General features: G+C 37.0%; 1 protein-coding gene across 2 annotated transcripts in view; it reads right to left on the reverse strand.

Moving 5' to 3' along the window:
* Positions 1-558: 558 nt before the first annotated feature.
* Positions 559-12,864, reverse strand: part of LOC127425567 (trafficking kinesin-binding protein 1-like) — a 28,352-nt gene continuing 16,046 nt past the window's right edge. For both annotated transcript variants that reach the window (XM_051671694.1, XM_051671692.1), the window contains 4 exons: positions 7,625-7,878; positions 6,049-6,336; positions 3,782-3,884; positions 559-3,131 (listed from right to left, as the gene is read on the reverse strand). In XM_051671694.1, the coding sequence (XP_051527654.1) occupies positions 2,354-3,131; positions 3,782-3,884; positions 6,049-6,336; positions 7,625-7,878 (1,423 nt within the window). In that variant the 3' untranslated portion in view covers positions 559-2,353. The remainder of the gene's footprint in view (positions 3,132-3,781; positions 3,885-6,048; positions 6,337-7,624; positions 7,879-12,864) is intronic.

The raw sequence follows: 12,864 nt of genomic DNA on the forward strand, positions 1-12,864 counted from the left end.
TATATTGTCTATTGTGTATTCTATATTAACTTTTTTCTTTTCAATATTTATCTATTGTTGTGTACTGGAAGCTCCTGTCACCAAGACAAATTCCTTGTATGTGTAAGCATACTTGGCAATAAAGCTCATTCTGATTCTGATTCTGATTCTAAAACTCTGAAATAACAGAGGACATAGACCTAAAATACAGGTACTCGCATTTTATCATAGAAAACCAATAAGACAGCAGCATATCCCATTTTTGTCTTTTCTTAAACCTATTCATCCATCTAGCTAAACTTCAGCTCATTCACCCATTCATCAAGTCCAAATGTCTACAATTATCAATTCATTAAACATCTGCATAAGAAATAAAAAGACACAAGGTGGAGTTAAAGGAAGTGAGAAAAACAGACAAAGTTTGGTGCGATGTGTCTTAAATCTTATCTTACACATTCTCTCTAACACCAGCATCAATACATAAGCCTCTGCTGCGTGAATGTCACCCTTCAAATAGGCACCAGGAGAGAACAAGTTTTTACAATTACAACCCCTAAAGCAATGAGAGGACACCAATGATCCCAGATCAATATATGTCACGCTTTAATATGTCCGGGAAATGTCCTTACAGTAAACTGTGAGTCATAAACACTGAAGACATGGAAAACTACAACTTAGTCATAATTTAAAGAGATCTAATCATAGACATGATTGACAGTTAATCTGGATTTTCTCCCAAAGGATTATTCCTTCCTGCATGTGCACAGTGAAATCAAAGTGAGGTCAAAGGTTGAGATCACAAGATTGTACAGGACAAAAAAGGGCAAAGTAAGTGTGAAGACAACATTCAGGTAGATCAGTATGAATAAAATGAAGACACTTTACAATAAGGTTGTATACGTCAGCATTAGTTAAAGGGATATTTCACCCAAAAATGAAAATTATCTCATCATTTATTCACCCTCATGACATCCCAGATGTGTATGACTTTTTTTCTTCTGCTGAACACAAATGAAGATTTGTAGAATATATCAGAATATCTCAGCTCTGTAGGTCCATACAATGCAAGTGAATGGTGGCCAGAACTTTGAAGCTCCAAAATGCACATCCCATCATATCACTTCTGAATACGCGTTCGCGTTTGGTACCCATTAACTTGCATTGTGAGGACCTACAGAGCTGAGATATTCTTCTAAAAATCTTTGTGTTCAGCAGAAGAAAAAATGTCATACACATCTGGAATGGCATGAGGGTGAGTAAATGATGAGAGAAATTTAATATTTGGGTGAACTATCCCTTTAATGCATTAGGCATCAGGAAGTACCACTGAAATACAGCATTTATTAATCTTGGTTAATTTATAGCACTATTGTTCATAATGCAATAAAGGAATATTCCGGTTTCAATACAAGTTAAGCTCAATTGACAGCATTTGTGGCATAATGTTGATTACTACAAAAAATCATTTAAACTCGTTCCTTTTTTTCTTTAAAAAAAGCAAAAATGGAGATTACAGTGGGGCACTTACAATGGAAGTGAATGGGGCCAATTTCTGGAGGGTTTAAAGGCAGAAATGAGAAGCTTATAATTTTATAAAAACACACATTAATTCTTCTGTTAAAACTTGTGTATTATTTGAACTGTAAAGTTGTTTAAATCATAATTTTTACAGTCATTTTAGAGTTTTAGTGTTTGTAGACATGACATTGCCATGGCAACAAAGTTGTACAATTGGCTATAACTTTACATAGAAAAGGATAGTAAGCGATTTTATCACATTCAAATCATGTTAACATGCATATTGTTTATGTCTTGCAGCTATACTTTTGAAACAGTAAGTATTTTAATGTTAACGGATTGGCCCCATTCACTTCCATTGTAAGTGCCTCACTGTAACCTCGATTTCTACTTTTTTCAAAGAAAAAAAGGAACGAGTCGCAATTAATTTTTGTGGTAATCAACATCATTCCATAAATGCTTTAGATTGAACATAACTTGTATTGAACCCGGAATATTCCTTTAATAATATATACAACCTTTAATGTTATAAATGTATTAGTATATGTAGAAATTAGCATGAACCAAAATTAATAAATGCTGTAAGTATTGTCCATTTTTAGTTCATGTTAACTATTGCATTAACTAATGTTAATATATACAACCTTATTGTAAATTGTTACCAATAAAAAACTTTAAACTTCCATTTGAGTCTGTATATGTGTTGAGAGTAGTGTTTAAGTGAATGTGTATGTGTTTTACAGTGTTTATTATAATTTTTTACTTGAATTCTGTATGTGTTTATTAGTGTAATATACAGTATTTTACAGTGTTTTGAGTGCATGTGTTTGTGTGATTCATTATTATGCATAATTCATTATTTGAGACTTGTTTGCTTGGGTAGTTTAGGAGCCAATGGCATTTCGTCCCCTTGAGGGCCTGGCCCCTTCATCGCCATACTGGCCCCAACCATGGCTGGATAGCTACGGTTCCTCCTCATGCCTTCGTTTAGTGGACTAAAAGGTGACCCTGCCCTCCGAAACCCACCTAGAGGACCTATAAGTGGGCTTGTCCTTGGAATCCCTCCCCCTGTAGCCCCAGAAGCCCCTGGACTTGCCAAGCCCAACCTTTTCAGCTTATCCACCAGGTTCATATTGTACATGCTCACATCAGTTTGGCTCTCACAGTCTTTGGCCTGAGATCCGGACACCCCTGCCACCTCTTTCAAAATGGACCGTGCTGGCTTGGAAGCCAGAAAGTTCTCATAGGACGGACTCTTGAAAGAGAAGGGTGTGGCGGTGTCTGAATCGGAAACTGCCTCACCCGGACTGGCAGTGTGACGGGTGGGGGAGTTGGGTGGGGTGGAGGGTCGGTGGTGGTCTGGAGAAGGGGGAGGTAGAACTGAGGTGGAGAAGAGGACTCCTCCATATCCTCTGTCCCAGATCTGAGGCTGGTACACTGCGGCAGAAATGCCCCTCTCCTGGAGGAGGCGCACCAGCCCCAAAGACGTGCTAAAGGTTTTGGTGGAGTCTCTCAGGTTGGTAAAGGACTGAGACTGGGATAGACTCATTCGATGAGGAGTGCAGGGCGTGGCGGCGGGCGTCGATCGCAGACTGGTTGACATCACACAGGATGAGGTGGTGATGGAGTTTAGACTGAAAAGAGTAGCAGATGTTAAAAAAGATGAAATAGAGTTGTTTTGCTGATTTGTGAAAAGCCGCCTTTTCACTGCATCTGACCAAGTCAGTCATTTCTTATGGAGAGTAGCATGGGGGCTGAGTAGAGCTCCAACCATCTGCGGATGTGGAATTTTTGTATCCGATTTGAGCTTCGGATGCGTTGAAATAGTTAAACTTGTGCGACTAGATTGTTTGCGACCACCTGACCAGATATGATGTCTTCATTCAAAACTATGAGCGCAAAGTGAAAAATAGAAATGGTTTTGTCCTACACTACATTATAAGTGCCTGCTACCTCGGTAGAAATGATCATTCATGTTGCAAATAAATCACAAAAGGCCTTTGTAATTAAATGTGTCCATGTGTCTTTTATTTATGCACTTGCAAAACATTTATATTTAAATCATATCTATGAATTTCTACTACCTATTTGCTGAATTATTATTATTAATATTGTTGTTAAGCTATTATTAATTATAAACTGTAAAACTGTAATAATAATAATAATAATAATTGACAGTTCATCATGACTGGCACTAGGGGGAGAAATATGACAGTGATACGTGAGTCTCAGAGACAGTGAAAAGTTGGCATTAGAAGGGCACAGTTACAGGATGGTACATTACCTAGGCGTCACTCTGGTTAATTCATCAGAAGGATGGAGGATTTTGCAGGTGGTGAAGGTATAGGTAGAGCTTGTATGAGCCATGCATTTGCCTGGGAAATACGCTGAAACAGACACAAAAGCTCAGACTAGACACAAGCATCATAAAACCTATGTGTAAATGTACACGTATATTAAAGGGATCATATCTTACATTTTTTATCATTTCATTTTTTTCCCTGAGGTCCATTTATAATGGTAATAGTTTTTGTTTAATAAATAGTAATAGTTTATAGTAATAGTAATAGTTTAATTATCAGTATTTATGAAATTCTCCACCTTTCATTCCATCCAGAATGAAACAGCTAACTTTTTTTTTGCTGTGCCTTTTAGGCTTCTATGTAAACACCCTCTTTGCAAGTGAAATAAGATACAGCGATTTGCTGCAATCACATACAAGCTGTTGGTTTGCTGTTGAGTACAATATAGCCCTGCCCATCCTTCAATAACATCCTCTGTGCAAAGCCTGCATTACATTGCAGCAGATTTATAATCGCAATCCCTGCTTAAGTTTTTCCTCTCAAACTAAAAACTATTATGAAATGATCAGGGACCTTGTTAAAAATCTAGTTCGATCAGCCACTGATTCGATAGGATAGGCAGAGCAGCAGGTGATACATACAGCCAGGAACAGCAAAAGTTTGATTGATTTTTCTATATTTATTTTATTATCATCAGTTCTTCAGGTGTTAAGAATGATAGGACCAATCCTACTTCCTTTGTAACAGTATTACCTCACCATGACCATTCCTGAATACCAAACAGGCATCCTGACGGGTAAATGTTGGCGGTCATATGTTCAATATATATAAAATGTCTGATGTCAGTAAGTTGTGGAAATACAGAACAAGCTGTTTTTGCAGCTTAGTTTAAATTGATATTTTTTTACAGACTAGGGAAGACGTTTTGAGTACTGAAAGTTGTGTTTTCTTAATACAGTGAACTCTTATCTTTAATTGATCATCAAATTTCCTTATAAATTATATGAACATTTACATTTTACATTTATGCATTTGGCAGACGCTTTTATCCAAAGCGACTTACAGTGCCCTTATTACAGGGACAATCCCCCTGGAGCAACCTGTAGTTAAGTGCCTTGCTCAAGGACACAATGGTGGTGGCTGTGGGGATCAAACCAACAACCTTTTTGCTTACCAGTTCAGTGCTTTAGTCCACTACTCCACCACCACTCCTGAAAAATTTGATTCCGATTGATGTACCAATGTATCGGCTGCCGATATTTATTGGCCAGTTACTGACCAAATTAAAACCATCTGCACATCAGTTATATGCATGAAAACGCCAATATGAAAAACCGATGGCTGACTTATAATTAATAAGAAACACAGTTTGTAAAAACTCTGAAATATTAATAGCCACAATATGCAGAAGTGTTGGCACTCATAAGAACATGTAATATTTCGTAATATTTTTTCATTCTTATGTTAATGCAGAAAAAAACGCTGTAAACGGACGTGACAGTTGTGAATGAAGGAAACCATTCAAACCATTCAAAACACAAAATGCAGACTTTGACTTCTGTATGATATCCATTAATGCTGCATGATTGATTTAATCAAGATTGAAATCGCAATTTGGCCTTGCACGATTACCAAACCTTAAAAAGCTGCCTTTCTGCATTCGGTGCTTCAGTCTGCAATGTGTGAGCAAGCAGCGCCCTCTAGTGGTCTGGACGGCATTATAATTTATACCACTATAAAAACAAAATTTAGAAGGGGTTTAAACTTTTTGATTTTTCCATGATGTGGTTGACATTTTCATGGAATTGTCCAACATATGCATAGTATGAATTTCTAATGTTCTTTCATATACAGTACATAAATGTAAAATGTGAGTTCTGTTGTTTTGAACTGCAAAAATGTTTTAGAAGTACAGAATAACATTTTTTCATCAAATTTTTTCTATTTATCTTTCTTTGTGGCTTTCTTAAGAAAATTAGCCTTTCATGTGTTCAACAGATCCAATCCATATTCAATGGAAATTATTTATTGTTAGAACAGTGAAAAAACTTTTGTACCAAAGTAAATCTTTTGTCTGATGACAAAATAAGTTTAGTGGCAAAATATCAGTATCAGCCTATTTTTTTTTTTTTTTTTTTTTAAATTGGTATTAATTTTTTTGTTAATTTTCATATTGGTGCATCCCTACTTATGATATGACCCCTTTAAAAATAATGATACTATATTATACAAAAATAGGTTGTCTTACTTGAGAACTCTGCGGAAGCATGCCCTGTGCTGAGATAGGGTGATGGGAATGTTGAGGGGGCATGGCTCTGGCCAGGAGGGGCACTGGGATTGGGTGTATTTGTAGTCGGAAGATTCTGGAAGTACTGCTCTCCAGGCTCGTCTTCCTCATAATCGGCATATTGATATACTTCCTCCAGGTCCAGTTCCAGAGGACGGAAGCCTTTTGGGACCACACCAGGCCGAGCATCAAGGATACCACCCAGGTTAGGCTGAGCTAACTGCTGCCAGTGCTGAAGTGTAGCTGAACCTATGAAGTGTTTGAGAGAGGAAGATTTCAGAACCTAATTTACACTGCTCATTCAAGTCAATGTAGAAAAAAAACAAAAAAAAAAACACATTAACAATGATGCAATGTTATTCGTGCTAATGTTGCACTGATGGTAAACAGAAAATGAGAGACATTAAGAATGAGAATAGCAAAATGAAAAGGATGAAGTGACTTTATTGGAGGTATAAATGAAAGTACAGAACACACAAAGTCAGTTTTCTACAGAAAATGAGAGGTGAGAACTTAAAAAGTATGAGAGTACAAGAAATATATTATGTTGAAACAGATAAAGGGATGAAAAGTACAGAACAAAGAAAAGAAAAAACAAGTGCATGTTCATTTCTTCACTTATGCTCCAGCAGGTGGCGGTATTAAGCTGTACAACAAAAAAACTCCAGTAAATGGAGTTAAACGTAATGAAATGAAATGTCTTTTCCCCCATTAACTTTCACAACAAACTTGATATAGTACAATTTAAAGCGTTATATTTAGGTAGTTAGCAGCTTAGGTAGTAAACCATACTAGACCAAATCACCAGAATATTATATATATATATATATATATATATATATATATATATATATATATATATATATATATATATATATATATATATATATATACACACACATATATATATAAACTGACTGATTTGATTCTTACAAATTGCACATACACTTTTTTACATAGTGTAGATAAAATTAAAATTAAATAAACAGTTGCCTCATTGTAAATAATAGAATAAATAATATATAGTGGAGTAAGAATACAGAATAAATGAATATGCATAAAAGTAATAGCATATGCTAAATAATTTGCATCAGTCAAATGATACACAAGAGGGGTTGATTCCTTCTAAATTAGCTTTATTCTAAATTAAAGGATAAGTTCAGCCAAAAAAAAAAAAAAAAAAAAGTATGTCGTAATTTACACCCCTTTGACTTATATTTACATTACAATCAGAGTAAAAGTTGTTTTATACTGTCAAGAAAAAAACATGAAATTTGTGAATGACATTAAGGTGAGAAAATAATGACAGAATTTTACATTTTTGGCTTTCTATCTTTTTAAGTTGTCTGTTTATCCATTTGCAAAACTTTGCTATAACCTCATCACTATTGTCAATGTAACCAGGAGTGTGGCTCTCTAAAGTATGAGTGCTTGCGGGGGTGCATGAGTGCCCAAAATGAATTGAAAAGCATCATTGAGGGTGGGCGGGGCCTGGAACGGTAACGTATGCGTGTCCTAGAATAGACATTTTGGTCACCTTCCAGAGGTTTGACAATCTGGAGCTTGTCGGGAAGATAGGGGCGGCTGGCCCAAGCACCCAGTGACATGATGCTCTCACTGTGCACGATCCTGTTGGAATAATCTCCACCAGCTGATGGCTCCCGATTACGCCATTCCCTCTCCCCCTCGAAAAAGAGCCGCTCACTCAGGCAGTTCTGCCGCCGTAGAGACAGTCGCCGCAGAGCAAGTTTGAGCTCCTCAGAGCCAGATCGCTTCTCACGGGCGTCCACACTGCAGTCAGAGAACAAAATAAAAAATTTATTTTAATTGCTGAGAAATAATTGAAATGGCAGCTTTGATCTAAAACAAACCGATCAGTTAATGACTAAGTTTAGGCACGCAACTATGAATGGCGCAAGCTGATAGGTTCTTTGAACTTGTTATCTGTAAGCCAATCAGCTCGCTGACAAGTAATATGTCAATGTAATTGTCTCACACAGTGTAAGCTGATAGGTCCTTTGACGTGTACTCGGGTAGCCAATCAACATTTACATTTGCTCAGTTTGCAAATAAGCCGGTTTCACTGCAGCGTGCTGCGAGATTTTTCTCTGAAACCCTCCTCCTCTTCAGCTCTACATGTCTAGATGCTACATGGGAATTGTATTTATGTCTAATTGTGCAGCAGCATGTTATACATCATGGAGATAAAACTGTATCAAAACATCTCACTAATGCACACGATAATCCACAAATGCACGCAACAGATCCACAAATGCACACAACAATCCACAAATGTACACAACAATCCACAAATGCATGCAGCAGAACCACACATGCATATGTAATCTACAAATGCACGCAGCAGATCCACACATACACAAGGCAATCCACAAATGCACTTAACAGATCCACATGCATACTCAATCCACAAATGCACGCAACAGATCCACTCATCTGCTCAATTAACAAATGTATGCAACAGATCCACACACACACAGCAATCCACAATTGCACACAACAGATCCACACATTTAGTCAATTCACAAATGCTTGCATCAGAATGCAAAATTACACCACCACCACCACCCCCCCCCCCCCCACACACACACACACACAATAAAAAAAAACAATGCTAGTTCCTAGAAAAAAAAAAGAACATAATTTGAAATTCCAATAACGGTCCCTCTCAGTCAAACCAGTCAGAAGATCTGTAACAGAGAGGAGGTGTGTGTGTGTGGGTGGGCAAAGGACTACTGAATAGAAACTCTTCTTGAATGTCCATGTTTTTCACGTACCTCACATATGTTAACAGCTGTGCGCAGCTGGCCACATCAGTGGACTCTTTGATCTGTAGTGCAAAAAATGGGCTGTGCCTGATGCTAAAACATGCTCCTTCACATCCTGTGCCATGTCAGAGATGCGCCAACCCACTGTGTTGTCAGAGAGTGAAATAGAATCAAGCTTAGAAGCTGCTGCTTCTCCTACCATCAAGGAACACATACAGTATCTTTGGCTGCCAGCAGAATCAATGTCTCTCCGATGTTATGTGTTTTGCCTGCCTTGGCAATACGCAGCGCAACATGATATGAAGCTTCAGTGGCCTTTAACTTTAATTTGACAAATTCTCTGACAACTTTTTTCTGACCTTGAAAGGCTTGAAGTTTTTGGTTTTCCTGCTACCTCAGCATGCTTGGTGTCAAGGAGTCTGCGGAGTTTATCAGGTTGCATGCTGTAATTAGCTAAAATCTCCTGACAAACAACACAAAGTTCATGGTGCATCAACTGATCCTGTCCATGTAAATCCTAAACTTAAATACTGCTCATCGTATAGTCGTTTTTTGGGTTTGACCCCTGAAACTGAAGGATTAGAATTTGGTGGTCTCAGAAACTGCTCCATTGTAATTACAGACTAATATTTATCTGCTTTATTTGTGGGCTAGACAAATATCAGAGAATCTTCACAAAGATTCTTGATTAAAAAAAAATAAAAAAAAGGTTTTTATTTTTTTGCCTATTATTTTCAGAACTGTTTAAATAATGTTTTAAATATAATATAATATAATAGAAACAGATTTTTCTGTTTCGGAAGGAAATTGGTACTTTAATTCACCAAAGTGGCATTCAACTGATCACAAAGTATATTCAGGACATTACTGATGTAAAAAACAGCACCATCACTATTTGAAAAAAGTCATTTTGCCCCATTTCCAGCAGCCATCACTCCAACACCTTATGCTTGAGTAATCATGCTAAATTACTAATTTGGTACTAGAAAATCTCTTGCCATTATAGCAAACACAGTTGAAAGCTATTTGGTTCATTAAATGAAGCTTAACATTGTCTTTGTGTTTGTTTTTGAGTTGCCACAGAATGCAATAGACAGGCATTTCCTTAAGGTCAATATCAGGTCAAAAATGGCAAAAAAGAAACCGCTTTCTCTAGAAACTCATCAGTCAATCATTGTTTTGAGGAATGAAGGCTATACGATTTCTTGAAATTGCCAAAAAACATACAATTTCATACAAAGGTGTACACTACAGTCTTCAAAGACAAAGGACAACTGGCTCTAACAAGGACAGAAAAAGATGTACAACTAAACAAGAGGATAAGTACATCAGAGTCTCTAGTTTGAGAAATAGATGCCTCACATATCCTCAGCTGACAGCTTCATTGAATTCTACCCGCTCAACACCAGTTTCATGTACAACAGGTACAGGCTTAATGGGAAGAAAAAGTCACTTTTGAAACAGAAAAACAAAAAGAAAAGGTTAGAGCGGGCAAAGAAACACAGACATTGGACAACAGATAACTGGAAAAGAGTGTTATGGATCTTAACCCCACTGAGCTTTTGTGGGATCAGCTAGACTGTAAGGTGCATGAGAAGTGCCCAACAAGACAGCCACATCTATGGCAAGTGCTATAGGAAGCGTGGGGTGAAATGTCACCTGAGTATCTGGACAAACTGACAGCTAGAATGCCAAGGATCTGCAAAGCTGTCATTGCTGCACGTGGAGGATTTTTTTATGAGAACTCTTTCAAGAAGTTCAAGTTTAAGTTCTGAACATTTTTTAAAATTGTATTAGTGATTTTTCATGTTATTAATGTCCTGACTATAAATTGTGATCAGTTGAATGCCACTTTGGTGAATAAAAGTACCAATTTCTTTCCATAAGAGCAAAATCTGTAAAATTTTCCAAACTTTTGGCCGCCAGTGTATATATAAATATTAATTATTTAATAAGAAATTTACCACTCTCCGCGCCTCCCCTGACATGCTCTAGCAACCCCCTGGAGAGGCACGCCCCACACTTTGAAAACCCCTGCTTTATTTTAATTTCAAAACATATGCAATTTTACATATGTACTGCTTTGATTTAATTTTATGATTCTGTACTTGCATAGCATCCTTGCATTCTTTCCTTGTGTTTTTTACGAGGGAGGAGTTAAGATAAAGACAATGAAAAAATAAGGATACACAATTATTAAATAACAAATTAATTATAACTTAATAAGTAATACATTTAATAATGATTGCAAATATTCATCATGAGTGTAAAAATGCATGCTGTCTGGGTAATTATTAATAATTTCCTTGGACAAAATACAGCTGTAGATTAGACTGTTTTCTGACACTGCTGTTGCATATCCAGCAAGCGTAAAAAGAAATCGTACAAGGTGAAACGTTGGTTGTTTGTTCTATTCTAATTATTATTCACTAGTTAATTGTTTTGACTTATGCTGAAGCTGTACATAAATGGAGTTGTCACATGGGATCTGTTACTTATCTCAGTGCTAGTCAGGTGGCACTAATCATCACAGTCATTTGTGATTACTGGATATTTATATTATTATTTTATAGAGGTTACTGGGCAGATTTCTATTTGTATCTCCAGTACAAATCATTTGAATTCATAGATTTCATCAGAAATATTGTCTAGAGTTCAATTGTCTTCAGTCAGTTAAAAAACATCCTTAGAATTAAATGCAGCCAATGGAGGATTCTGCTTTTAAATCCAGTAAACATCCCCTGGAACACGTTCATTTAGCATCAATGAATGTTGAAGATGATCGAGATTAGCTTGCTCATATTTGTGAATCAAGGCTGTGGAACAAGAGTGTCAAATCTATCCAAAAACACAAAAGCACATTCACGGATATTCCCGAGGCAGAATACCAATGGAAAAGCTCTCAGCATTTTTGTGTGTATTTATGGACTGTACTGTGAGCAAAAAGATCATTGTATAACTATGTGCATTTGTGAAGTGAGCAGAGGTGTGGATCTGTTGTGTGCATTTGTAAGTTGAGCAGATGAGTGGATCTGTTGCGTGCATTTGTGGATTGCTGTGTGCGTGTGTGGATTTGTTGCATGCATCTGTGGATTGAGCGTGCATGTGGTTCTGTTAAGGGCATTTGTGAATTGCTCTGTGTGTAGATCTGTTGCGTGCATTTGTGGATTGAGCGCACATGTGGATCTGTTGCGTGCATTTCTGAATTGCCTTGTGTGTGTGTGGATCTCTTATGTGCATTTGTAGATTGCCGTGTGTGTGTTTTTGGATCTGTTGCATGCATTTTTGGATTGTCATGTGCATTTGTGGATTGTTGTGTGCATTTGTGGATCTGTTGCATGCATTTGTGAGATGTTTTGATACTGTTTTATCTCCATAATACATGCTTGATGCAGCATGTCTTCTGTTTGTCTAATTGTGCAGCAGGATGTCCACAAGCTTAATTCAGTATGTCTGTGTATGTTCTAGCAGTAGCAAGTCTCCGTACTTGCTCTGCAGCACCAGAAGCATAGCAAATCTAGTCCACCAAGAGTAACATATTCTATCAGTATATCATTCTCCCATTAACATGCTAAATCTTTCCAAGAGTTGTCAGCACTAAAAAATATTTTTATACAAACATTTGTTGTTTTCTGAACAAATCAACTTAATCTTAAAGTCAACATGAAATCAAAACCGACCCTATTTACAGTATTTTTTTTAATACACATTCTTGCCATTATTATGCACGCTTTGTTGGCGTGCGTTATTCCGAAAAAAAGTTTCTCTTGTACTCTTTCATAAAAATGTCATAAATTAGTCTGCCTCTAAAGCGACTTCTCTTCTTGTCTGAAGTCAACTAGGATGCTGAGTGGTCAAGTAATCAACTGCAAACTCGCTTTAAGTCTGGGTGTATTCTGGTATGGAACGCCCACTTGTTGCAATCGGGTCAATTTCTGATGAATAAATCCAAGTCCTGCCCTACATTTTTTCTTGATGAAAATCCTGTTTC

The sequence above is a fragment of the Myxocyprinus asiaticus genome, chromosome 34 (genome assembly GCF_019703515.2).
Source record: "Myxocyprinus asiaticus isolate MX2 ecotype Aquarium Trade chromosome 34, UBuf_Myxa_2, whole genome shotgun sequence".
NCBI lineage: Eukaryota > Metazoa > Chordata > Actinopteri > Cypriniformes > Catostomidae > Myxocyprinus > Myxocyprinus asiaticus.